At 45.2% G+C, this 27116-nt stretch overlaps 1 protein-coding gene across 1 annotated transcript; it reads right to left on the minus strand.

Moving 5' to 3' along the window:
• Positions 1–911: 911 nt before the first annotated feature.
• Positions 912–22531, minus strand: LOC124475813 (melanopsin-A-like). Its single transcript, XM_047032648.1, has 11 exons — positions 22382–22531; positions 14523–14659; positions 13998–14131; positions 9228–9431; positions 7822–7993; positions 6869–7030; positions 6652–6759; positions 5125–5299; positions 4515–4703; positions 4274–4333; positions 912–1181 (listed from the first exon to the last, which is right to left on the minus strand). Exons 1-11 carry the CDS (start codon positions 22529–22531, stop codon positions 912–914), a joined length of 1761 nt encoding a protein of 586 aa, XP_046888604.1.
• Positions 22532–27116: the final 4585 nt, after the last annotated feature.

The raw sequence follows: 27116 nt of genomic DNA on the forward strand, positions 1-27116 counted from the left end.
CATTTTCATTTGTTTACATTTTTTACACCAGACAGTACGAAACAAGAAACAATAGAATCGTCCAATACAAAACACCTGTCTGACCATTCAATCTTTCTGTCACAACTGGGATTTGAACCAATAATTCCAATCTAAATGCTCAGAGTGATACAAAAGACCTTTGCCTTGCAAAAGTATTCAAAGAAATCACCTTTCAGTCTTTAACTACTTTTACAAAATGAAGACCCACACTGACAAAGTTAAAACATATTGCAAAGTTTAAAATATTTGCAAATCCATTGAGATTAAAATACAGACATATCTCATGTATGCAAGCAATCACCTGTTTGATTACATCTAGAATAAATACAATTTGTTTTGTACTAAGAAAATAGTTTGAAAGAATGAATACTTTTGCAAGGCACTGTTTTTCAGCCTCCTAAAGGAAGTCATATCTCACTGACCCTGAAAGCACAAACACACACTCTGCATCATATCTTGTGATGTGGCACTGGAATGAGGCTGTATTAAAGTAGGGACCAAGACCACTCACTGGTGACCTTTTTCATATCTCAAAGACCTGAGACCTGGAGTCCACACCCACACACACACAGACACACACACACACACACACACACACACACACACACACACACACACAAGCACAAACACAAAACCATGTCGTTGTTGACATTAGGTATTGTCCTCTCCCCCTCCGGGACACATTTGACCTTGAGAAAATCCCCATTATTACAGACAAAGGTCATACCAAACGATCACAATTCTCAATATTACTAAAGCTTTGACTCACACACTCATATGTACAAAACCACGACCCTGCACGCGCATGTGTGAGATTATATTAAATAACATGCTGGTTGAGAAGAGTATCACACTATTTCTCTCACACACTTAGGCAGACACACTAACACCTACACACACGCTTGGTGCAGTTCTACACTATCCGTGTTTAAATGGGCATCACTGCCAACACACGGCAACACTGTCTCCAGACGCACAACCTCAACAGGCTTCCTGGCTACAGGCCCGGACCTACTTATGACAAAACTTTTGGACAGTCTGGGGGTTTGGTTGGCACGGGTTCCCTGGTGTAGGATGGAGGGGCTAGATGTGGACGTAACAATGATGGAGGGGGTCCTTTTACAACCCTTCAAATCTGAATCCATTGTGACGTCACTCAACTGTAAAAGAAAAAGATGTTGTGTTAGTCCAGGCTTTAGCAACACTTCTGTCTATTACGATAATTGTTTGCGTGTGTCTAATTGAAGCAGTGTGTCAGAGCCAGGACTCGAACTCCGGTCTATGGTGTGAGGGTCCGACTCACAATCCTTGAGCCACTGGAGGATGGTGAGCCCATCAGTAAGACGCACTTACGAGAACTTGAGATGCAGAATGTTTTAAGAAGAGTTCTAGCAATAATCTACAGCTGCAGCAAAGAACAGCAAAAAGTAGTTCTCTAAAACAAAACCAGTCCAAAAGGGAATCCCACAAAAATATTTCAGAAATTCAAAAACTCTTTAAACAAACAACTCCAGAGTCCACCCCCCCCCCCCCTTTATTAGTAGTAATATGTATCAGTATTAGTGGTGGGCCGTTATCGGCGTTAACCTGCTGCGTTAACGTGAGACTCTTATCGGGTGATTAAAAAAAATATCGCCATTAATCTATTCTCAAAGTTGGGTTGGGAGCTGGGTCTATACTACGCAAGCTATGATGACTTTCACCTTGATATTTTAGTGCGGATATACCTAGCCAAATTGCACTATAGGGGGCGAGAACGAGTCTTCGAACCTGTGTGTATGCCTTGTGTATGAAATTACCACATCGGATGTGACATGCTTACATGGATGCAGCTATGAAGCTGCCTGGTTTGCTTCAGGGAAAATGTATTTTTAAGAAACTTCCCAATGGAAACCTCGACAAGACTAAGGTTGTTTGCACCTTGTGCTATGCGGAATTAATTTACTGTAGAAGTTCTTCCAGTCTCAAATACCACCTAAACGCAAAGCATCCCTTAGCTAATGCAGAAGATGCCGGGCCAAGCACTGATGTAGCGCCGGGAAAGAGTCGTTGTCAAACTATCAGCCAAGATAACTGATCTAATAAACAGTTAATAAACACAAGTACATCTTAATGAACATAATTTATTTTCATCCTCAATTATCATAGTAGAACAGCTTTCTCAAGCAGTTTGTGATGCATTTTGGAAACAGGAGATGAGCCCCTGGTCTAATGCGCCACCTGGCTTGAGAAACCCGTTCTCAAAGACTTACTTTTAGTCATTATTTGGGTAGCACACATATTCTGAATGCCTTCGGCGGAATTCTAATGAGCCATTTTAATCTAGATTAACGCCAAGATTACAGTGAGATTAATCTAGATTTAAAAAAATTATCTATGCCCACCACTAATCAGTATTATACTGTATTAGGAGTAACATATATTAGTAGTAACTTGTATTAGCAGTAATATGTAATACTGCATGTATTAGGAGTAGGGATGGGGATCGTTCATTTTTTAGCGATATCAATACCATTTTTTAAACTGCTTAACGATCCGAGTCTTCGATACCACTATCGATACTTTTCGGGGGTGAGGTTGACCATCTCTAAATGAATGAATTTGGCAAATGTTAAACATATAGCAGCACCCACACAACCCACGTCACACTTTATGTAAACAAGATTACTGAACAACATACAATAACTTAAGTAAAACAGATGTCCAATAGAACAAGGGGAACGTGTTGCTCTCAGGAGGAGGCTAGATAAAAGGAGCACATATTGGCACAATGGATCCTGGCTCTGGCTAAATCTACATTGTCCACTACTGATGTACTATCCACAACCTGGATGAGTAACTAGTATAAATGACTGTGATTGGTTGGTTGACAAAAAGTGACATTGACAAGCCATTATTGTTCAAGACTTTATGAAAAATTTTACACGTTTCAACAAAAGGCACTTGATATAGCTAAATGACTAGTTAACCAAACCTTCCTTGTCTAATACCTATTGTGTTCTGTCTCTGTTATTGTTTACCAAGATGCTTAAGCAGCCCACAGAGCCATGCTCTCCGGTGACTAGTATGGTGACTGTGTTTTGAATGATCAACAGCGGGGCGGGGGAGGCTAGTCTTTACTCACACACTGATTGTGCTCGTAAATAATGTTTCTGTTTCGCGCACGCATCATATTTTTGGGGCATATGCGAGTGAAAAAGTTGCACTATAGAGCCCTGGCTCTTATTATTGAGGCTTATTGTTGTCAACGATGGTTACTTGCTACGAAGATGGGGTGCGCTGACTGCGCTAACCGTTGCTTCTGGTACCGTTGCTTCTCGAAGACAGTCGAATGTAGCCTACTGCATTTTACCGTTAGCTGATGCACAACGTTTAGCTGCTTATTCATTGCAGTAGTGTGTGTGTGTGTGTGTGTCCTTCCCCCCTACAAGAAATTATCTTCGAACATATATTAGGCCTACACGTCGCATCGTCCTTATCTTTGGCTTTATTAAGATGTAGCCAAGCCTTTGACCGCAGTACGTTCAGCCATCATAGCAACACAATGAGAAATGTAGCGAAGTATAGGGCATGAGCCAATTAAATTCTTCTTTTAGTTTAAAGGCGGTTGGCAGGCCATTCAATTGAATTTACTAATTTTATTAGACAATCCATGTATATTTGTGCACCAGTGATTTGATTTAAATGACATGACTTGTCTCTCGAGACATAAGTTACATTACATTACCTAGTGTTGATAGCGGTATCAATAAGCTTGGACCATATTGATATTCGGGTTTTAAGAAATTTGGAACCGGGTCCTTACAGAACCGGGAATCGATCCCCATCCCTAATCATCACATTAATGTGTGTTTTGTTCACAAGTAGAGTTTTGTGTGTACTCTGTCCTTGAAGTGCTCTCTTGTTTATCCAGCCCATTCTCAGTTTGACCTTTTGCTCCTTTTTGATGCTTCTATTATAATAAAGAACTTACTCAAATGGTGCCACTAAAAAAACATAGTCTTAGATTATGTTTTGTTCTAGTCTGATGACCACTTGCGTGCCGAAATTCTGTTACCATGGAAATACTGCTTTGGAAATACTGTAACAACTGGGCACTTCTGATCCTTGATCTGCTGCTGTACTTTCTACATGTACTATTTGTATGTGGCTTTGGATAAAAGAGTCAGCAGAATGTTCCAGATGTAAACAGGAGCTGTGTAGGTGCAGCTGATCAGATGTGTGGTGTGTGCTGCAGGAGCAGGCTGCTTACTGTGGCTGGGAGGTCATCAGTTAAGCTGGTCTCTGAGACATCCCCCGGCTCTGTTATGGCCTAGAAACACACACACGCACACACACAGACACACACTGTCAGTTAAAACACTACACTACAGGTTCTACAACTCCCAGATGAGTGGATATGGACCTAGTGGGCCTCAATGGGCCTCAATGGTCCTATGTGAGATTGACTACATGCAACAGGCATAGAGAGGGTTCCAGGGCTGAACACTCACAGTGATTTGCTGCAGGTGACAGATAGAGGGGTCGGAAGGCTCCTGGGAGGCAGCTCTCTGGAAGACCCCGGAGTCATGACCTTTCAACCTCAACTTCTGGGATTTGGAGGGGCGGGGCTGGGTGACATCACTGGACATTTGATGAATTGCTGTCCGAGCAGAGAGGTCTGCCTCTGTTTCTGTTACACACTGAGAGACCCCTCACACACACACACACACACACACATGAACCACACGCACATATACACATAAACACACACACATTAACACACAGACACCACACACACATAAACACAGACACCACACACTCAGACACACATACACACACACACACAAACACACACAGAGAGACACTCACAGACACATATACATATACACAAACACAGACACAAACGCATGGAGAATTTAGCAATGTTGGTCAGCAGAATGGAGGGACAGAGACAAGGAGAAGGAGTCTTTCAGTGAGAGGGACAGAGACAAGGAGAAGGAGTGTTTCAGTGAGAGGGACAGAGACAAGGAGAAGGAGTGTTTCAGTAAGAGGGACAGAGACGAGGAGAAGGAGTGTTTCAGTAAGAGGGACAGAGACGAGGAGAAGGAGTGTTTTACGCACTGTTTCACTGTCGGACTGCGAGGAAAGGCGAGGCTTGGGGGGGCGGTAGTACTCTGACGATTGGCTGGTGATGGTTGACTGTCGGGTGGACTGGAAGCTGCTGTTACTGAAGCGGTCCCTCCTAGGAACACACAGCAACACCCCCAGGTAGGGGACATACCTACTGATGGCTGCCCTGGGGGGGAGGGGGGAGGGGGGAGGGAGAGGTCAAGAGAGGTCAAGAGAGAGAGAGACAAAGACACAAGCAAACAGGAGAGAAAGATAGATGATGGAGAGGGAAAGAGAGAGAGAAAGAGAGAGAGAGCATGAATCCCATTGACCGAGGTGGAGATGCCCTGCTCCCATCTGTCTCTGGTATCGATCTGTACTGTCCACCAGCAGAGTGACTGTTTAAGCTGCCTCTGGGTACCGTTTGTCATGGAGTGTTTGGAGCGCTGCTTATTGATGGGCCTCTTTGAGCTTGCTCACATGTCCAGTCAGTGTGAACAGGGTGTGGTGGCGTGTGTGTGAGCACTGGTGTAGAACGCAACCTTGTGGTGTTAACCACAGTTATGAGGACCAATGAGATGCAGTTGCGGACTGGTCATCGGGAGCACCGGGAGAACTCCCGATGGGCCGAAGCACTTCTGGGCCGGAGGGCTGCTTGTCTTATCATTTTTTTTACTACTAATACAAATTTCGGCAGAAGATTGAGCGACACGGTTGGCCAGGAACACGGTGGGCCGGCCCCCCTTTCCCCCAGGACGGTTGGTCTATTTCAAATGAACGTCTATGCAGCCCTTAGTGCCACTCTGTCAGTCACAACAGTGACACTGACAGATCAGAAGCTAGCTAGTAGAGACAATATAAAGATAGAAAACCAGGCTAAGAAAGGTAAATGTAATTACCTTCACTAGACAATGTTTTATCAATTGATAAAACGGCTGTTTGTTTGTTTTACATAAAGCTCCAAAAACAAATCAGCAAAATAAATTCGCTCGCGCGCTGCACACGCTCGCATTAAGCATGGAAGTCCCTGACTGGCATCACATCAGGCACAGAAATTACATGCATTAGCGGGGCGCTCGCTGTGGTGGCGTATACGGGACCGGTTCTGGTGGGTCCAGGGCCTATTTTTACTCCCAGTCTGTCCCTGATGAGATGACTAATATCACTGCATGCCCAAAATAAAAGTGCTCTCGCAAAAATCACAACTGCTAAATCTCTAACCATCTACAGTTTAAGTGGAGAGTGGACAATTGTAGAGTAGGTGCTGTTTTTTGAAAAACGTATCTTAGTTATTTAAGAATGCCTGGTGTACCTGGTTTCTAGATTTTAAAGGCTGGTGGGACGGTTACTGAGAGTGTTTCTTGACTTGGGAAGTCTTCTAGCTGACCTCCATGCAAGGCTGTGAAGATGGCTGCTCTGGACAAACCCCTAGATTGTAGTTCATTTTCCTTTTTGTGGACCATTCTTCTAACCTTCTACTTTAGAGATGTTTAGAGATGAGGTTTGCTCCTGTACAGGACTGTGTGTGTGTGCGTGTACCTGTATTTAGGGTGTGTGATTGCGTAGATGATGGGGTTGTGGATAGCTGAGGCTTTGGCTATCACAGCAGGAACAGAGTTCATGTACGGAGTCAGCATATCAGCGTACCTGTGAAGATGGCAGAGTTAGAACAGATCGCATGGGAGGAAGGGAGAGGGGGAGGGAGAGGGGGAGGGAGGGGAGGGGGGGAGAGAGGGAGGGAGGCCCAGCCACTCACCCAGAGAACGCAGTGAGAGCCACACAGGAGTAGGGGGCCCAGGAGATGACGTAGAGCAGGATGACGATGAGGGCGATGCGAGCCATCTTCCACTCACTGTTCATCTTGTTGATCCTCCTCACCGAGTCCCGACTGTTCAACCCATTAATCTTCCCAACCGCTCTGGAACACACACACACACACATAAACCCATACACACACACCCGCACACAACACACACACACACACACTCACAAGCATGCACACATTGACTTGTCGGTGGTGGCAGAAGATCAATGTATGAGTTTCACAGAAAGCCTAAATCGACATTCTGTCAAATCAGCACTGTATAGCATCTGTCATCTAATTGAAAATAATTCATCGGCAAGTGTTTGTGTGCGTGTGTTTTTATATATGTGTCTGTATGCTTGTGTGCATAGGATATTTGTGGGTGTTTGCATTTTTTGATTGTACCATATGTGTGTGTGTATGTTGGCATTCATGTGTTTGGAGTGTGTTTGTGTGTAAAAGTGTGTGTGTGTGTGTGTTTGCTGTGTGTGTGTGTGTGTGTGTGTGTTTGCTGTATGTGTGTGGTTGGGTGCGTGTGTGAGTGTTTGCTGTATGTGTGTGGTTGGGTGCGTGTGTGAGTGTTTGCTGTATGTGTGTGGTTGGGTGCGTGTGTGAGTGTTTGCTGTATGTGTGTGGTTGGGTGCGTGTGTGAGTGTTTGCTGTATGTGTGTGGTTGTGTGCGTGTGTGAGTGTTTGCTGTATGTGTGTGGTTGGGTGCGTGTGTGAGTGTTTGCTGTATGTGTGTGGTTGTGTGCGTGTGTGAGTGTTTGCTGTATGTGTGTGGTTGGGTGCGTGTGTGAGTGTTTGCTGTATGTGTGTGGTTGTGTGCGTGTGTGAGTGTTTGCTGTATGTGTGTGGTTGGGTGCGTGCGTGAGTGTTTGCTGTATGTGTGTGTGTGTTCTCACCTGGTGGTACGTCGGATGGCCCTGAAGATGCAGCAGTAGCAGAGGATGATGATGAAGAGGGGGATGAAGAAGACGAAGGTGAACAGCAGCATGGTGTAGGAGCGCACCAGGGGGGTGAACGTCATGTAGTCCCAAGAACAGGAGGTCAGCAAGCCCTCTGGGACGTACGCACCTGCACCATGTCACACACGCATGCACACACGCACACGTACACACACGCACGCACACACACATACAGACATGTACACTCGCACACACACATACAGACAGTACACACAAATACATGCACACTTTCAGTACACATCTGAGAAAAGAAATACATTACAGTTTTTCTCGATCGATTTGACAGATTTCTCCAAACTCAGGTAACTGCTCTCAAAACAGTTAACAGAAAACTAAACACACTCTTATGTTGGCAAAATACAGCTCTGGAAAATCATGAGAGACCACTGCACCTTTTTCTATCCTTTTAACCCCTTTTGTTCCTCACTCAAAATGTTCCTTCTCAACATTTTTGGAAACAAAAGAATAAGGTGCAGTGGTCTCTTAATTTTTTCCAGAGCTGTTGTTCAATATTCACTGCATAATGAAACGCTGTTTTCTGTTTCACAATCCTCACACAAACGATCAAATTTATGTTTGATTTTTTAAACGGTTTGATCGGTACAGCCAATCAAAATATGCGGCAAAGCCGGCAAACAGGAAGTTGAGTCGAATCTCTGCAAATCTTTGATGGATTCAAAGCTGTATTTACTCTGAACCCTGTTCTGAGGATGTCTAAAATGTTTGTTTATTTTACCTGCTTGGCCACCTCATTGCTGCTTGCAGCTATATTTCTTCTTCTCTTTGTGGTTTTTCTTTCCCCCTTTTATAGTTTTTGCAATTACTATCAGACCATTGTGTGTAAACAGTTAGGACATGTGCAGTTCTTGTGTTGTGTGTATTACTAACTCATCAAATATACATAACCTAATATCAATCAATCAAACCATGTGCAAACCATGTGCAAATTACAATTGAACAGATAAGAGTTTGGTTTATTGTGTAAGTAAAATGATTTTCTTTTGTGTGTGTGATTTTTGCAAGACCAATAGAAAGAGCTGCCATGGTATTTTCCTGATATATAAAAGTTTTGCTTAACTGTATGAACTACATTGAAAACATTTGAGCAATGAGGCATGTGATTTGTAAATTCTATGAAATGAAGGAACATTTACAATCTGTTTAGGACAATTACAAAGTGTTCAGTTCATCATGTTAACTGTTTTGAGAGCAGTAGGAGAAATGTGTCAAATCGATTGGAAAAAACTGTATTATATTCACGTTTTAAAGGATGTATGTAAAGTTTCTGTGTGTGGTTGTGTATGTGTGTGTATGTGTGTGAGAGAGAGAGCGTGTGTACCCACTCCACCCAAAGAAGGGAGGCAGGCTCCAGCCGGTGGAGTAGAGCCAGGCAGCAGCCAGGATGAGCAGAGCCCTGCGGCGAGACATGACCCCCATGGAGGCTAGCGGCCGTGTGATCACCACGTAGCGGTCCACAGCAATCACCATCAGCGTGATCATACTGCAGATACCAAACAGGGCGCCGCAGAACGCATACAGCTCACATCCTGGGAAGGGACACGTAGGAGACGTTGGGTGAGGGTTGGGTGAGGGTTGGAAAGAAAAGAGAAGGAGAGAGAAGGCCAGATAAAAAAAGAGGGATGCGGGGGTAGAGTAAAGATAAGGAATTGGGAAAGTGAGAGGGAGACGGAGAAGGAGAGGGTAATGGAGATGGAGAGGGAGAAGGAGAGAGGGAAAGATAGACAGAGGAAAATAAGTAATTTGGGGATTAGGGTCATGGATTATTCTTTTGAACAAACCCGACCACTTGATCCACTCCTGCAGAGTCACCACATGCCGCCCCCATCTGGTCATCATCAGGATTATTATCAGGGTTATTATCAGGATTATTATCAGGGTTATTATCAGGATTATTATCAGGGTTATTATCAGGGTTATCATTGGGTTACATGGGTCTTCGTTTTCCTCGCAGAAAAATCCTCCCTCCATCATATCCATAATGTACAACCCAATTCCCAAAAGTTGGGACGTTGTGTAAAATAAAATAAAAAACAGAATACAATGATTTGCAAACCTACAAACCCATATGCTATTCACAATAGAACATAGAAAACAAATCAAATGTTTTAACTGATTAAATGTAAAATTTGAAGAAAAAAATAATGTAATTTTGTTTACCACTGTGTAGCATTCCCTCTTCTTTTAACAACAGTCTGTATCTGTCTGGGAACTGAGGAGACCAGTTGCTGGAGTTGTGGGAGAGGAATGTTGTCCCTTTTGTGTCTGATACAGGATTCCTGCTGCTCAACGGCCCTGGGTCTTTGTCATATTTTATGTTTCATGATCCACCAAATGTTTTTAACTGGTGAAAGTTCTGGACTGCAGGCAGGCTAGTTCAGCACTCGGACTCTTTTACTACGAAGCCATGCTGTTGTAACAGATACAGTATGTGGTTTAGCATTGTCTTACTGAAATACGCAAGGCCTTCCCTGAAAAAGACGTTGTCTGGATGGAAGCAAATGTTGCTCTAAAACCTGTATATATCTTTTAGCATTGATGGTGCTTTTCGAGATATGCAACCTGTCCATTCTTCAGGCACTAATGCACCCTCATACCATCAGAAATGCAGGCTTCTGAAATGAAAGCTGATAACAAGCCGGATGGTCCCTCTCCTCTTTAGTCTGGAGGATGCAGCGTCTATGGTTTCCAAAGAGAATTTAAATTTGTCTGATCACAGAACAGTTTTGCCACTTTGCCTCAGTCCATTTTAAATGAGCTTTAGCCCAGAGAAGATAGCAGTGTTTCTGGATCATGTTCACATATGGCTTCTTCTTTGCATGATAGAGCTTTAACCAGCATTTGTGGATGGCACGTCAAACTGTGTTTACAGGCAATGTGGGCTTCATTTACTATCAATGGCGCAGTTTACGCTGCGTGTGTTTTTGCGAGTTCGGTAAAAGCGCCCACTATGCTTCCTCATTTTGCGTAGTGTATATCAAACCTGATACTCGTCAGGCCATCAGCGCATACTCCGCCCATTAGCGTAATTAGCGCACCTGTAAAAGAGCAAACAATGGTCCCGCATGTATCTGTCATGGATCTTCTTACGGGAAAAAGAAAGCGCAAGCTTACAGTACATAAGAGGCAGAGAATTTCCCCCGCAGAATAGAGGCACACTCTTGCTGGCAGTCTTTGTAAATACTGTGGAATATTTAATTAGGCGCACTTAACGCGTATCCTCCCAGCTTTTTGGGTGGAACTCTCACTTTCCCCATAACCCTCCCACTTTCCCCTTGACCCTCCCACTTTCCCCTTGACCCTCCCACTTTCCCCTTGACCCTCCCCCTTTCCCCTTGACCCTCCCACTTTCCCCACGACCCTCCCACTTTCCCCTTGACCCTCCCACTTTCCCCTTGACCCTCCCACTTTCCCCTTGACCCTCCCACTTTCCCCTTGACCCTCCCACTTTCCCCTTGACCCTCCCACTTTCCCCACGACCCTCCCACTTTCCCCTTGACCCTCCCACTTTCCCCACGACCCTCCCACTTTCCCCTTGACCCTCCCACTTTCCCCACGACCCTCCCACTTTCCCCTTGACCCTCCCACTTTCCCCTTGACCCTCCCACTTTCCCCTTGACCCTCCAACTTTCCCCTTGACCCTCCCACTTTCCCCACGACCCTCCCACTTTCCCCACGACCCTCCCACTTTCCCCTTGACCCTCCCACTTTCCCCTTGACCCTCCCACTTTCCCCTTGACCCTCCCACTTTCCCCACGACCCTCCCACTTTCCCCACGACCCTCCCACTTTCCCCACGACCCTCCCACTTTCCCCACGACCCTTCCACTTTCCCCACGACCCTCCCACCTTCCCCATGACCCTCCCACTTTCCCCTTGACCCTCCCACTTTCCCCACGACCCTCCCACTTTCCCCACGACCCTCCCACTTTCCCCACGACCCTGCCACTTTCCCCACGACCCTTCCACTTTCCCCACGACCCTCCCACCTTCCCCATGACCCTCCCATGAACGCATATTGAAAGCGCAACTTGCCTGTTCTCGCTCATGTGGCAGGCAATCTGCAATTTTAGTGCCCTGTTGTGTGCCCTGTTTGTAAATAGCCCGCATCGTTAAATCAGTCTTTGCGAACAATTAACACCTGGAAACAGGCACAAACGGTTAGATAAAAGAGGCACAATGAGTTCTGGAGGTGTTTCTGAACCCATGCAATGATTTACATAACAGAATCATGCCTGTTTTTTATGCAGTGCCTGAAGATCACAGGCATGCAGAATGTATTTCCCCTTGTCCCGTATTTCCCCTTGTCCCTTACACAGAGATGTCTTCAAATTCTCAGATTTATTTTATTATATTATGTACTGTAGATGAAAAGATATCTTTTCATCTCTAGACTTAGAATATTCTAAGTTTTCACAACAATACATTGAGGAATATTATTCTGTAATGGTTCCACAATATGTAGATGTAGGTTTTAGCAGATTGGTGAACCTCTGCTCATCTTTACTTCTGAGAGACTCTGGCTCTCTAAGATACTCTTTTTATACCCAATCATGTTACTGACCTGTTTGAAATTAACCTAGTTAGGTGCAAAATGTTCCTCCAGCTGTTTATTTAGTAACACTTACTTTTTCCAGCCTTTTATCATCATCTTTTTGAGACATGTTTTGGCCATCAAATTCCAAATTACCTTATTTTTTCTTTAAAATGTTAAATGTCCTAAGTTCAAACATTGTTTACAATTATCTATTGTGAATGACATGAGAGTGTTTGAGATTTGCAAGTCATTGCATTCTGTATATTTTCATTTTACACAGCGTCCCAACTTTTGGGGAATTGGGGTTGTATGAGAAGAGCTTAAACATGCGAACATGAACACACACAAGATCAGAGGGTAATACAAAACATAACATACAACTATAAGGACAGACTAATAAAACACACACTTATTCTTCTCCCCCACCCTGTGTTATCAAGTATGTAATTACAGTAATTATGTTTTATCATAAAGAGGACAATAAATATCAGCCAGTCCAATGCAGACAACATGTGTGTGAGAGTGTGTGTGAGAGAGAGCCTGGGAACTGTGTTAAAAAACGGGGAACAACTTCCAAGAATCACTGATCAATGAACCTGATTATAATGTTACTTGAGGGCCAAAACACAGTGGTTGGTAAACAATGCACGAACAAACACTACCATTATCAGAGAGTGAAGGGGCTTGGGGAGAGGGTGATGAGAGAAAGAGAGAGAGAGAGGGGGGGGGGGGAGACAGGGAGAGACGGAGAGAGATAGAGGGAAGGAGAGACAGAGAGAAAGAGAGAGAGAGGGAGGGAGAGAAAGAGATGGAGGGGAGGAGAGGGGGAGAGAGAGAGGGAGGGAGAGACAGAGAGAGAGAAGAGACAGAGAAAGAGAGACAGAGAGAGGGAGGGAGAGAGAGGGAGAGAGAGAGGGAGAGACAGAGAGAGAGAAGAGATAGAGAGACAGAGAGAGGGAGGGAGAGAGAGGGAGAGAGAGAGGGAGAGACAGAGAGAGAGAAGAGATAGAGAGAGACAGAGAGAGAGAGAGGGAGGGAGAGAGACAGAGAGAGACAGAGAGAGACAGAGAGTCTCTGAAGTCACATGAAAGCTCCACAGTCCAGGGCAGAGGGACAACCAGGTCATCTCCACCAGGCCCAGGCAGCAGCAGGGTTGTGTGCTACACTCACGAGCACTGGAGCACACCAGGGTTTAGGGTTAGGGTTAGAAAAGCATTGAGCCGGAATGGGGGGGGGGGGGGATGCCCACATGTTCTTCCATACCACTCCACTGGACAGGGGCTGTGCGTGTGTGTGAGGGTGTATGATATCCGGTGCATGATAAAGCCCATGATAAAAACCTGCCTCTAACAACGTTCTTGTTGGTAATGTTGCTAAAGTTTCAGATGGTATTAGGACCCAGGAATTATGTGTTGGTGTCTGGTGTGTTTCTGCATGTTTACATCTATCACCGTGTGTGTGTGTGTGTGTGTGTGTGTGGGTGTGTGGGGGTGTGTGGGTGTGGGGGTGTGTGTGGGTGTGTGTGTGTGTGTGTGGGTGTGTGTGTGTGATTCGGTTACCTTTCTCTCCAAAAATCCATCTTTTGTGCATGCTGGAGGTAAAGAAGATGGGTGTCTGGGTCACACACATGAGGAAGTCCGTCACTGCCAGGTTGATGATGAACATGTTGGCAGGAGTACGCAGACTCTTGCTCCTAAACACAGACAGAAACACACACACCATCCATGGAGGTCATTTCTGGGTTATAACAGAACTATAGGAAGGGCAATATCTGGGTTATGACACCACTATATGAAGGTTTATATATGTTTATTATTATGACCATGATGTAAGCAGGATAAGACTATTTGAGGTTTGCTGTTGTTGAAAAATAATGCACTTTACAGATAACTAGACCCTGCATCTTGCACACCTCAGAGTGTATTATCCCCTCAATAACACCTTTCTGGATTAATTTTTGTGTTATAACACCACTATGTGAATGCTAATAACTGGGTTATAACACCTTTATGAAGGCTGGTGCCATTGTTATATCATCCTCATGGAGGCTCTTCCTGTGATGTAAAATGTCTGCAGGGTCCTACCTGCAGAAGGCATACATGACCAGGAAATTTCCCAGCATGCCTGTGATGCCCACCGCCAGGATGACTGAACCAATGGTGTAGTGAGCGTGGTCAGGAACATCCACTGTGGGGAACACATGTCTGGTCACCATGGAAACCTAGCACAACGTGAAAGAGTAGGGAAGTGGGGATAAGTGTGATTCTAGCAAGATTTTACATTAAGTCATTTAGCAGATGCTCTTCTCCAGAGCGACTTACAGTAAGTAGGGTGAAGTGCCTTGCCCAAGGACACAATGTCATTTCTCTAGGCCGGGAATTGAACCGGCAACCTTCTGATTAAAAGCCCAATTCCTTAACCACTCAGCCATCTGACCCCCTGGCATTTTGGTGGATATAGGCTCAAAAGTGGTGAAGGATGGTCAAACATGCTCAAAGCGATTCAATGGCAACTTAAGCACCCGTGCACATGTGCAAAGAGCACATGGGGATTGCGATTGATCTCAGCACTTTTTGTCAGCCACAAGAAGATGAAGGCAATGAACTGAAATATTCTACCCATCAATGACAGTTCTAACTAAAAATAGCAACAGTTTAGAGTGTGTCTGATTCATAGACTTATATACAGTAGACACAGCGAGCCTGCTCTTTAAAGATGGCGTCCCCATTCATTTCTATGACAAGTGCTCAATGGCGCATTGAGGGAAGCGAGAGCACGAAATGGACCGCGCCATCTTTCCAGTTCTGGCTCATCCGGTCTTGTGCAGAACAGTGGTTCGCCTTGCTCCGAGCTCCCAAACTCGCTTGCATCTAGCTGTATACGTCATACTTTGCGACAACCGGTCGCGAGCGTGTGAGCTAAGGCATTGCAGTAGAGTCAGAAAACTTTCAGAATGGGGTATAAATCAGATTAAGAATTAGATACATGATGCAAACTCAATCAAAATCAATGCTATCATTGTATAGTATTTCTTTCACTTGGTTTTTAGTAATACAAGCCTATTCTAGATGGAACATACGTTCCACATACGACTCACTCTCAACATATACAGTGCCCTCCAAAAGTATTGGAACAGTGAGGCCAATTCCTTTATTTTTGCTGTAGACTGAAAACATTTGGGCTTGACATCAAACGATGAATGTGAAACCAGAGATCAACGTTTCAGCTTTTATTTCCAGGTATTTACATCAGGATCTGATGCACAAATTAGAAAATATCACCTTTTTGTTCGAACCCACCCATTTGTCACGTGAGCAAAAGTATTGGAACATATGACTGACAGGTGTGTTTTGTTGCCCAGGTGTGTCCTATTACATACATTATTCAATCAATAAATACCACTGAATGTCTACACTCAGGTTCAGATTGGGTAAGATAGGTTTTGTCTATGCAGACTGTATTCAGAGGTGAAAACAACATGAAAACCGGAGCGCTGTCTTTGGGTGAAAAACAAGCAATTGTGAGTCTTAGAGAAGATGGAAAATCAATCAGAGCCATTGCAGAAACATTGGCCATAGCCAGTACAACCATTTGGAATGTCCTGAAGAAGAAGAAAACTACTGGTGTACTAAGTAACAGACGTCGAACAGGTAGACCAAGGAAAACATCAGCAGTTGATGACAGAAACATTGTGAGAGCTGTAAAGAAAGACCCTAAAACAACTGTTAGTGAGATCAGCAACAACCTCCAGATGGCAGGAGTGAAGGTATCACTATCTACTGTTCGCAGAAGACTTCATGAACAAAAGTACAAGGGCTACACCAGAAGATGCAAACCACTCATTAGCAAGAAGAATAGGAAGGCCAGGCTGGAATTTGCCAAAAAGTACAGAGATGAACCTCAAAAATTCTGGGACAAAGTTTTATGGACTGATGAGACAAAGATTAACTTTTACCAAAGTGATGGAAAGGCTAAAGTTTGGAGAAAGAAAGGAACTGCTCATGATCCCAAACACACAAGCTCATCTGTGAAACACGGTGGAGGTAATGTCATGGCTTGGGCTTGCATGGCTTCTTCTGGGACGGGCTCATTAATCTTCATTGAGGATGTAACACATGATGGCAGCAGCAAAATGAACTCGGAAGTCTACAGAAACATTTTGTCTGCCAATTTAAGGAAAGATGCAACCAAACTGATTGGCAGAGCCTTCATCATGCAGCAAGATAACGACCCAAAACACACTGCCAAAACAACAAAGGAGTTCATCAGGGGCAAGAAATGGAAGGTATTAGACTGGCCAAGTCAATCTCCAGACTTAAACCCTATAGAGCATGCATTTTACCTGCTTAAGAGGAGACTGAAGGGAGGAACCCCACAAAACAAACAACAACTGAAAGAGGCTGCAGTGAAAGCCTGGGAAAGCATCAAAAAGGAAGAATGCAAAAGTTTGGTGACGTCAATGGGTCACAGACTTGCTGCAGTTATTGAAAGCAAAGGATTTGCAACTAAATATTAAGTCTTATTCACTTAAATATGTTTTAAGTATATCTGTTCCAATACTTTTGCTCACATGACAAATGGGTGGATTCAAACAAAATGTGATATTTTCTTAGTTGTGCATCAGATCCTGATGTAAATACCTGGAAATAAAAGCTGAAACGTTGATCTCTGGTCTCACGTTCATTATTTGATGTCAAGCCCAAATGTTTTCAGTCTACAGCAAAAATAAAGGAATTCGCCTCACTGTTCCAATACTTTTGGAGGGCACTGTACATTGTTATTTTTGCTTCGTGTTTTTAGTATGACTGCTTAAGTATTGTATCGGATTAAAGAAACTGTAAACTTGAAATCTGTCTTCTTCATTGTTCTAGCTCGGCAAAGAAAGCTAAGTTAAATGAGCTATATAAATATGTTACTATTATAATGATGATGAGTGTTGCTTTACTATTACTAGCTTACAGTTATTGTTAATGCCATCATTGTGGTTTGAACTGGCATAACGTTGCATAAACATAACAATATTATGGTTATCAGACATGATTTATTCATCTTCGTCTTTGCTCCAGAAGAACATGTCAACAATCTGTAATGACGCTTTAACATGCCGCAATATCCCTAATTATATTATGCTATAATTACGTTTGTCATGCCATAAACATACTAAGATTCATTACAAAATGGTTAAATCTGCTTTAAAATAACGGAAATAAAATCTACAAACAACCGTCATGTATGTGTGCAACCATTTGTAAAACTTGCTACAGCAGAGAAGATTATGAAGACCTTTTTCCTTGTGCTTGTCATACCCTTTGCCCCCTGTGGCGGGTTGTTGTTTGTGTTTCCTGGTTGTGGGTGTGGCCATGGTCTCAAGTTCCAATCACCCACTCCTCTGCCTCAGTCACCACACCTGTCTCCCATCAACTCATCAGCCCTGCAGTTTATCAACCCTGGTTTTCACATAATTCATTCGCCGGATAATAGTATACTCCTGGTTACATAGAGAGACTGTAAGACTAGTATTTTTTGTGTGAGACATTTCTGTACTGACCTTTTTTGCCTGTGCCTCCAGGATCACCAACCTTGCCTCCCAGCCAAACCCTGCACAGCCTACCCTGCCGTCCTGTCTGTTTTCCATCACCATCATTCCCCTCTGCACTTACCCCAACATTAAACCCCTCTGGACCATCCCTCCGTTGTTTTGTGTCTGTGTTATGCACTTGGGTCCACCACCACCACCCCGTAACAGTGCTCAGTCAGCTCCAGGTAAATTAGCAATCAGCTAATGTTCCTTTTTCTGCTCGTGCCCTTTGTACACGCGAACACAGTTCCAGGCAACATTTCTTGATTTACGCAAATAAATGGGGTGCTAGTTTACCCATTTCGGATTGGTTTCAAATTTAGCAAAAACCCGAAAAAATTATTCTATTAAAAAGCTAGTAGTACAACCCAGGTTCAAGAATATAAACACAATTATTGAGGGAGATAGTTTTAGGTATGTTGACTGGAGTGCTCCTCCTCCAGACTCCACACTGTCCTCCTCCTCCTCCAGACTCCACACTGTCCTCCTCCAGACTCCACACTGTCCTCCTCCTCCAGACTCCACACTGTCCTCCTCCTCCAGACTCCACACTGTCCTCCTCCAGACTCCACACTGTCCTCCTCCTCCTCCAGACTCCACACTGTCCTCCTCCAGACTCCACACTGTCCTCCTCCTCCTCCAGACTCCACACTGTCCTCCTCCTCCAGACTCCACACTGTCCTCCTCCTCCTCCACACTGTCCTCCTCCTCCTCCACACTGTCCTCCTCCTCCTCCAGACTCCACACTGTCCTCCTCCTCCTCCAGACTCCACACTGTCCTCCTCCTCCAGACTCCACACTGTCCTCCTCCTCCTCCAGACTCCACACTGTCCTCCTCCTCCTCCTCCACACTGTCCTCCTCCTCCTCCAGACTCCACACTGTCCTCCTCCAGACTCCAAATTGTCCTCCTCCTCCTCCAGACTCCACACTGACCTCCTCCTCTAGACTCAGAGTCAGAGTGGGATCAGGTTCAGGGGTGACATGCGTGACGTTCCTGGTTCCTCATCCTTCTCAGAACTGAATAGGGTTTTTGTGTGTCAAAGTGGATTATACTGACCTGTATCCTTTATTCCAGTGTTTCCCAACCAGTGTGCCGCGGCACACCAGTGTGTCGTGAGAGATAGTCAGGTGTGCCGTGGGAAATGATCTAATATCTCTTCGACCCAGGTCCGGACTTAGCCATACTATAGTGTTTGTCATATAGTTTTTGTCTATCAGAAAATAGTCGAGGAGCAAAGGAACTCATTGAACTGAAACAAGATCATGGTTTAAAGCTAAACTTTGCTGATCTTCCTTTGGACAGTTTCTGGTTATCTGTTGCCAAGGAGTTCCCCATTCTAGCCAACAAACCTATTTTGACATTGCTCCCGTTTTCAACCACATATCTGTGAGCTGAGCTTCTCAAGCTTGACTGCGATGAAAACTAAAAACAGAGAGAGACTGAGAGCTGTTGAGGAAGAGCTGCGTGTGTGTCTTCCTACCATTACTGCCAGGATATCCATTTTGTGTGAATCGAAACAGCCCCAGTGTAACAGAGTTAGAACCGTGAAACTCGCTCCTCAGGTATTTAACAGGCCACCCGCGTCAACGAAAAGCTAGCTTTTCTTTGGCGTAGCTGGTAGTGGCCACGCTTGGCAAGTCAGATGTGTGTTCGAGCCCAGTGAGTGGCGAACGAGCCTTGTCGTGACGGAGCGTGGCTACAGCTGTTACATACCCGTCACACCAGTTTTCCCACTAAGTATAAATACATAAAAAAACGATATTATTAACTATATATATTATAATAAGGTAATCTAATCTAATATGTACTGTGTTAGTGTCATTACGTGTCATTTTGGTTGGTGGTGTGCCCCAGGATTTTGTCAATTAAAAAAATGTGCCGCGGCTCAAAAAAGGTTGGGAAACACTGCTTTATTCAGTTGTCTCTCCTTCTCTCTCTATCTCCATCTCCTTATCTCCCTCCCTGTCCCTTTCTCTCTCTCTTTCTCCCCCCACCTCCTCTCTCTTTATCTCTCTCCATATTTCCTTTTCTCTTGTCTCTCTCCTGATTCCTTATTTCTCCCTCAAAAGTTGACGCACGCTCAGTTCCCATGTCTGCATGAGCAAACCTCACAAACACCCCCACACACTCACTCACTGGGCAAGTTGCCATTGTCATTCCCAATCTTAGGTACCAACTCATAGTAAAGCCGGAACTCACCCATTTCCTTTTAATCCCTGTGTGTGTGTGTCTGTGTGTGTGTGTGTGTGTGTGTGTGTGGGTGTAACCTTGTGATTGTCCCACAGCGGTCTCCTCTGTTCTGCTGTGGTTAACTTTGATATCAAGAACAAGAGAGTAAAGTATGCAAAGAGAGGAGACAGGTGATGGGTGGAGTGAGCGTGTGAATGAGGGAGCAGAAAGGGAGTGATTGGGAGCCCAGATACCTGGATGCCCAGTGGAACACTAGAGCCGGACCAGACAAGGGCTGGCCCCCTAATTAACATGCATGTGAAGCCAGTAATACACACATGTACGGTATGTGTGTGTAGAAGCGTGTGTGTTGCACTACGAGGAACAAGGTCGGTCAGACGTCAGCAGAACATCAGTAAACATCTGAGTCCCTGTTGACAGCAGTTCAACTGATGTGTTCAATCCCAGTCAAGGTATTGCACCCTCCCCTGCCTCTCACCCCCTCATCTTCCCCTCCCATCCTAATGCCTTCCTCGCTACCCTAATCTGTCTCTCTGGGCTTTCTCCTCTGCTGTCTGCTTGTCTTAAAGGAGGCTGATCAATGGCAGTCACCGAGCGAGGTTGACACATCGTCGTGGTATACACATCTAACGAGAGGACGGTGTGTCTGTGCGTACGCGCGTGTGTGTCTCTTTACACATGTGGGTGCACAAGGCTGGAGGAGAAGGAGGAGGGGGTGGCCAAATTCATGCTGGAGGAATAAAGCCCCCTAGCTTTCTAACTATCCCCAGACAAACACGCGCTGCCACCCAGCTTAAGTTTATAGAACCAACAATATAGAATCAAACTCAACCAAGCAGCACAGGTCCAGTCTGACATCACCCATCGCAGCTGCTCAGACACACTCTGCCCCTCTCTGCCCCTCTCTGCCCCTCTCTGCCCCTCTCTGCCCCTCTCTGCCCCGCTCTGCCCCTCTCTGCCCCGCTCTGCCCCTCTCTGCCCCGCTCTGCCCCTCTCTGCCCCTCTCTGCCCCGCTCTGCCCCTCTCTGCCCCGCTCTGCCCCTCTCTGCCCCTCTCTGCCCCTCTCTGCCCCTCTCTGCCCCTCTCCTCTCCCCCCTATCCCTCCACATCCTGACTGGTACTTCACACAGACCAAGCCAGCACCAGACACGCATAAATCCCTGCATCAGTCAACCAGCTGAGGTGTCTGGCCTCTGGGAAACAGCAATTGCAGGCTCATCAGAGATAAACCCAAACAGCATTCCCCCTTCAGCCCTTTGCCTGATGGTGCAGAGTGGACACGTGCCTCAGGTTTGAGGGAGACTGGAAACTTGAGATGCCGTTCTTTTGGGCTTCGTAATGTTTCCAGTGCTTTTGGAGATGGGAGATTGTGCTTGGTGCTCCGTGCGCGAAACCAAACTGTAGTTTTCAGCTTCAGACTTGAAACCAGAGAAGCACATCTTGCCCCAGTATGACAACACAGGTGTTAGTCCTCTATTGTTCCACTCTAACCACTGGATACTGCTTTATTAGGGCAACCCTGCGACGGCATGATGGTGTCCTTTAGTCACTGGTGTATCTCTATTAGAAGTACAAATTCTTATTAGAAGTAATGTGTTGCGTTTATAAAGTCGAAGGTCTGAGGGGACGTGCGAACACATTCTTTCTCACATACAAAATGCATATGATACTTGCGGAATAATAAGGCGCCCGGTGCATGTGACTGCAATTAACGGTATCTATGAAACCGCACCGGGAATGGCCTTTTCAGGTAACAAGACCCTTTAGTCTCGAAAGCCAAGAATAACAGACGCGAAATGAGACACGCTCGTCCGCGGACTTCTGTAGCTCTCAATGTCATGTTACTTCACAAGCTAGTACGAGGTGCGCTCCAGGACAACTCGGGAATTCCCGCTTCTCGTGTTCATTCATGAGCAGCGCTGAATGAGCCACGGATATGTGTCACACAGCGGCAGTGCTGTGATCAACCATTGATCAACCGTTCATTATAAAAAGTATTTATATAAACCTTGAAAAAAATACCAACATTTTCTACAACACATGCAGGACGAAAAGGTTCCTCTCTTCTTTGTATGGCAATATTACGAGTTTAGATCTAAGTTAGCAGCGGAGCAGTTAATCACTTTCTCTACACCAGGTTAGCAAAACATCCATGAAATGTTTCGTTACTTACGGAGGTGATTTCAGGCGGCAGCTCCATCAGTCGGTGCACACTTACAGCGCTGATGTTCCAGGGCGCGCGTGTCTCCAGGGTTCCGGTCACAGCGGCACGAGTCGGGTCCAGGGTAGGGATGCCCGTGCTGACTAGCGGGCGCGAGTCCATTTTCGACAATGCTTTAGAATAATGTTTAAAGAAGAAACCCATATAATTGAGAAACAAGGGAGATCAAAAGCTGACAAATTTCAGCTTGAGTCCTCGAGCCTCTGCATCAGAACCCTGTGTGTCATTCACACACAAGCTAGGCTACTGGTCCAGACGAAATGCGAATTCTGCTCCCTCTCTCCCTCTCCCTCTCTCTCTCTCTCTCTCTCTCTCTCTCTCTCTCTCTCTCTCTCTCTCTCTCTCTCTCTCTCTCTCTCTCTCTCTCTCTCTTCCCTACGACAGTTTCTGTCTTTACGTCCCTTATCCTTTCTTTCTTGCCAGCCACTATTATTCTTTACCTCCTTCTGTTTCCCTTCTTCATCCTAACGGGGCCAACTCTGTTCACTGGAGACTATAATCGTCACCACAAACAAACACCTACAAAAATCAATGGAGTGATGTTTCAATGTCACCATTGACCCAAACTCTTGCCTTTGTATGTTGTGTGTATGTGCTTCATGCATGTGCGTGTTCCTGTGTGTATTTGTGTGTATGAATGTGTAATATGTTTCAAATATCAAAAGGATCTTAAACTAAAACGTCTAGTCTAGACTAACTAAATAGTCACTAACAGGTAGAAAGCAACGCGTGTAGAGGACTGTGCTATAAAACAGGCGTAGTCCTATGTCGGAAAAGGGCTATAATTTCAAAATGTTTTATTTGATGTATATGCAATCACAGTTAAGTTTCATTGTCACTAAGTCCTAAGAGTAAAGAGCCAGAATAACCAAAAATGTGTCACTGTCCACATCAGCTGCATCTGAGCTCGTTGGATACATCAGAGAGGGTGGATCTCAGCGATCACATCATACATGAAGACAAGCAAGATACAGCAGCAGCCACCCACAGGGACGTTTCGCAAGCCACTTCTTCCAGGGCTGCAGCACCAAGCCACTTCTTCCAGGGCTGCAGCACCAAGCCACTTCTTCCAGGGCTGCAGCACCAAGCCACTTCTTCCAGGGCTGCAGCACCAAACCTTTTGAGTGTTTCCCACATATGTCATTTTTTAAATATATATACATATTTAAAAAAATAAACTGTGTGTGATGTGTGAGTTTTTGTAATATGCTGTAACAGTCTGTCATAATAAATGCAGTGTCTTTAGCATGTCAGTGAACGTCTCTAGCTCTAACTAACTCTGTCTGGAGAGGGGTGGGACTGATGGTCTGCGCTGAGTGACAGTCAGTGACAATGGGAAGAGAGTCAGCGGGAAGAGACAAGAGGAGAAATAGCACAACATAGGCAAAAACAGAGGAGGAAAGATGAGAATCTAGCCTTTTGATTTATGATATAGCCTAATCGGATTTGGCACTCTGTCGTTGTATTTGCCTGCATAAAGATTAAAAAAGCTGTATTTTGCACTCAAATTAGTAATGGAAAATATTTTGGCTGTGCATGCTCACATTCTAAGATTCAAGGTAAAATGTTAGGTTTGTTGTTATCCGATAGTTATCGATGTCTGGCAATGCCCCTGGCCACACATGCCCAAGTCTCAACACCACCTCCACCAAGTTCCTCTGAGAGTGTGGTACACTGTGGATTATGGGCATTTCCTGTTTCCCTTCCTCACTGTTCTTCATTGATCCATCTTCATAGATCCATTGTCGTGTCTTCTGTCCAGTACTCTTTGTTCCTGAACCCTCCAGGCTCTCAAGCTGCTTCATTCAAACTGTAGCCTGCCCTTTGTGTTCAGAGTTCTTCAGTTACTAGAGGTTTACATCCGGCAGTGTGCTCTCTGAGGTTCTGCTGGTGTTCCATGGAGGGTGAACTGGGCTGGGTGGTCTGTAGTACAGAACATTCTGGAAGGAGTTTCTCTCTGTCAGGATCTTGTTGAATACGACAGCGAGTCCACTTTGTCATACACTGTTATGGTCTTGTTACTTCTTATTTGGTCTTCCTTAGCTTGCTTGGTTTCCTGTTAAATTATGTACCAAACTGTTGATTTGGACATGTTAAAATATTCCAGATTTCGTTTGGAATTTCATCTCTTACGCTGCTGTCCAAAAATGATTCATCTGATCCAATATGGATAAAAAATAACCTTAAATTTAAGCTAATTGTCTGTTCTTGTATCACAGATATGCAAAATGTCAAGTGGGATGAAAAGTACTTTGGGCTTTTGGTAGTCACTGTAGCCTATTATGAAACGCAATATTTACAGTAAACACTATGAAGTATTGTTTTTATTTACAGTCCTCTTGTCCTTCTTTGCTTTAGGGGAAGGTGTGCACCCCCATGTTAGTCTTGTGATCTCCCTTTCTCTCCTGCCTCCTCCCCCTCCTTCCCCTGCTCCTCTTCTCCCTGCTCCTCCTCTCTCTGCTCCTCCTCTCCCTGCTCCTCCCCTCTCTCTCCTCCTCTCTCTGCTCCTCCCCTCTCTGCTCCTCCCCTCTCTGCTCCTCCTCTCTATGCTCCTCCTCTCTCTGCTCCTCCTCTCTCTGCTCCTCCTCTCCCTGCTCCTCATGTCCCTCCTCCTCCTCTATCTGCTCCTCCTCTCTCTGCTCCTCCTCTCCCTGCACCTCCTCTCTCTGCTCCTCCCCCTGCTCCTCCTCTTCCTGCTCCTCCTCTCCCTGCTCCTCCTCTCCCTGCTCCTCCCCCCTGCTCCTCCTCTCTCTGCTCCTCCTCTCTCTGCTCCTCCTCTCTCTGCTCCTCCTCCCCCTGCTCCTCCTCTCTCTGCTCCTCCTTTCCCTGCTCCTCCCCCCTGCTCCTCCTCTCTCTGCTCCTCCTCCCCCTGCTCCTCCTCTCCCTGCTCCTCCTCCTCCTGCTCCCCCTGCTCCTCTTGCTCCTCCTCTGCTCACACCTTGGCCTACTTCTCCGTCTGTGGCTGTTGCTAGAAGCAAATCACAAACCACAGAAGCTATTGTTACTGTTTACATAATGCCTTATTTAGTTGTCTAGCATTTCTACAATAACACTCTCTAATACTTCCTAATGTTCTTTAATACTACTCTGGAATACTGCCTGTACTAAGTCCCTCTTTAACTCTCTGATTCTGCTGTTCTCTGGAATGGTGGCAGGGCACGTCACCTTTAGCAGGGTAGTATGGAGTAGATCAGCGCTACAGTGCAGGTTTGGAGAGAATATACTTACTACACACTAACTTTGACCTAAAACAGGTCATGCGGTCTGTCCGTTCTGCTGTAGCTTTCTTCTAACCTAGATCCTATCAAACATGATCTTGCTCACTCACACTCCCAGAGATCAGACACAGATCACACACACACACACACAGATTACACACAGATCACACACTCACACACACACACACACACACACAGATCACACACAGATCACACACACACACACAGATCACACACTCACACACACACACACACAGATCACACACTCACACACACACACACACACACACAGATCACACACAGATCACACACACACTTAGAGGACGGTTCTGGGTGACTATTCAGCACCTTTTCTTCTCTGAAGAAAGTAAACCCATTCTTTATGTGTTTTAGGATGTCAAGCATTTGCTGCAGTTATGTGAGTGTGTGTCTGTGTGTGTACGTGTGTGTGCATGTATGTGATTGTGTGGGAGACCATTGGCCAATCAGTCGCATGACAGGGAGAACTGGGTGTAGATGGATAGCCAATAAGAGGATCATAAGTCTGGTTCAAAGTCTGAGTTACACAACCGCAATTTGACACAAACAGTCTTAGCTAATCTCTCCAAGCAACAATTACACTTCTGTGTTGACTGCAAGCCCTTACCCCCTCACCCCCCTCACCCCCTTGTCCATATTTCTTCACACACCCCATGACCCCACACAATAAAGCATGTGTGTTAAATATCATGGGCTTCTCAGAAACACACACGGATGCACTTCCAAACACACACACTCTACACACAGTGTGCACACAGATACACCTTTGTGTGTTTTACGAACATACTGAATCGTCCTATTAAAGGTATCTACTTATTATTGTGACACTCATGACCCAATTAAAACATTTCCTTCCTTTTTCGCATGTCAGTTGTGACACACAAACACATATACCCCCCACACCAACACCCCCCCCCCCACACACACACACCTCACACACACACACACCACCCCCCCCCCCCCCCACACACACACACACCACCCACACACACACACAAAGCAATCCCACAGTACATTCAAGGACTAAGTCATGATGAAAATCATGATAGAAGTAGGTGTATAAACTGCAGCTATTGTTGAAGATTTTTACTCACATATTCACAAACATGCATGCACGCACAAACACACACCCACACACACACACACAGATTACTGCCTAGTCACAAATCTTGTCTTGTTGAGGGCAAACAAACAAAACACTGCCTATGGTTCTCCAGGAAGTTAAAAGGAAGGTCCTCAGAGGACCACTTCCTGTCTGTGTCTGTGTTTGGAGAGTAAATCAGACAAATAGCCAAATATCAAAACACTCCCCAGAATAACATTTATCTAGTGAAAACAGAGGTGGCCCTGGTCCAGGCTGGATCCAGAGAGTGTTACTGGAGGGAGGGGTCCAGGCTGGATCCAGAGAGTGTTACTGGAGGGAGGGGTCC

The sequence above is a fragment of the Hypomesus transpacificus genome, chromosome 13 (genome assembly GCF_021917145.1).
Source record: "Hypomesus transpacificus isolate Combined female chromosome 13, fHypTra1, whole genome shotgun sequence".
In the NCBI taxonomy this organism is placed as follows: Eukaryota; Metazoa; Chordata; class Actinopteri; order Osmeriformes; family Osmeridae; genus Hypomesus; species Hypomesus transpacificus.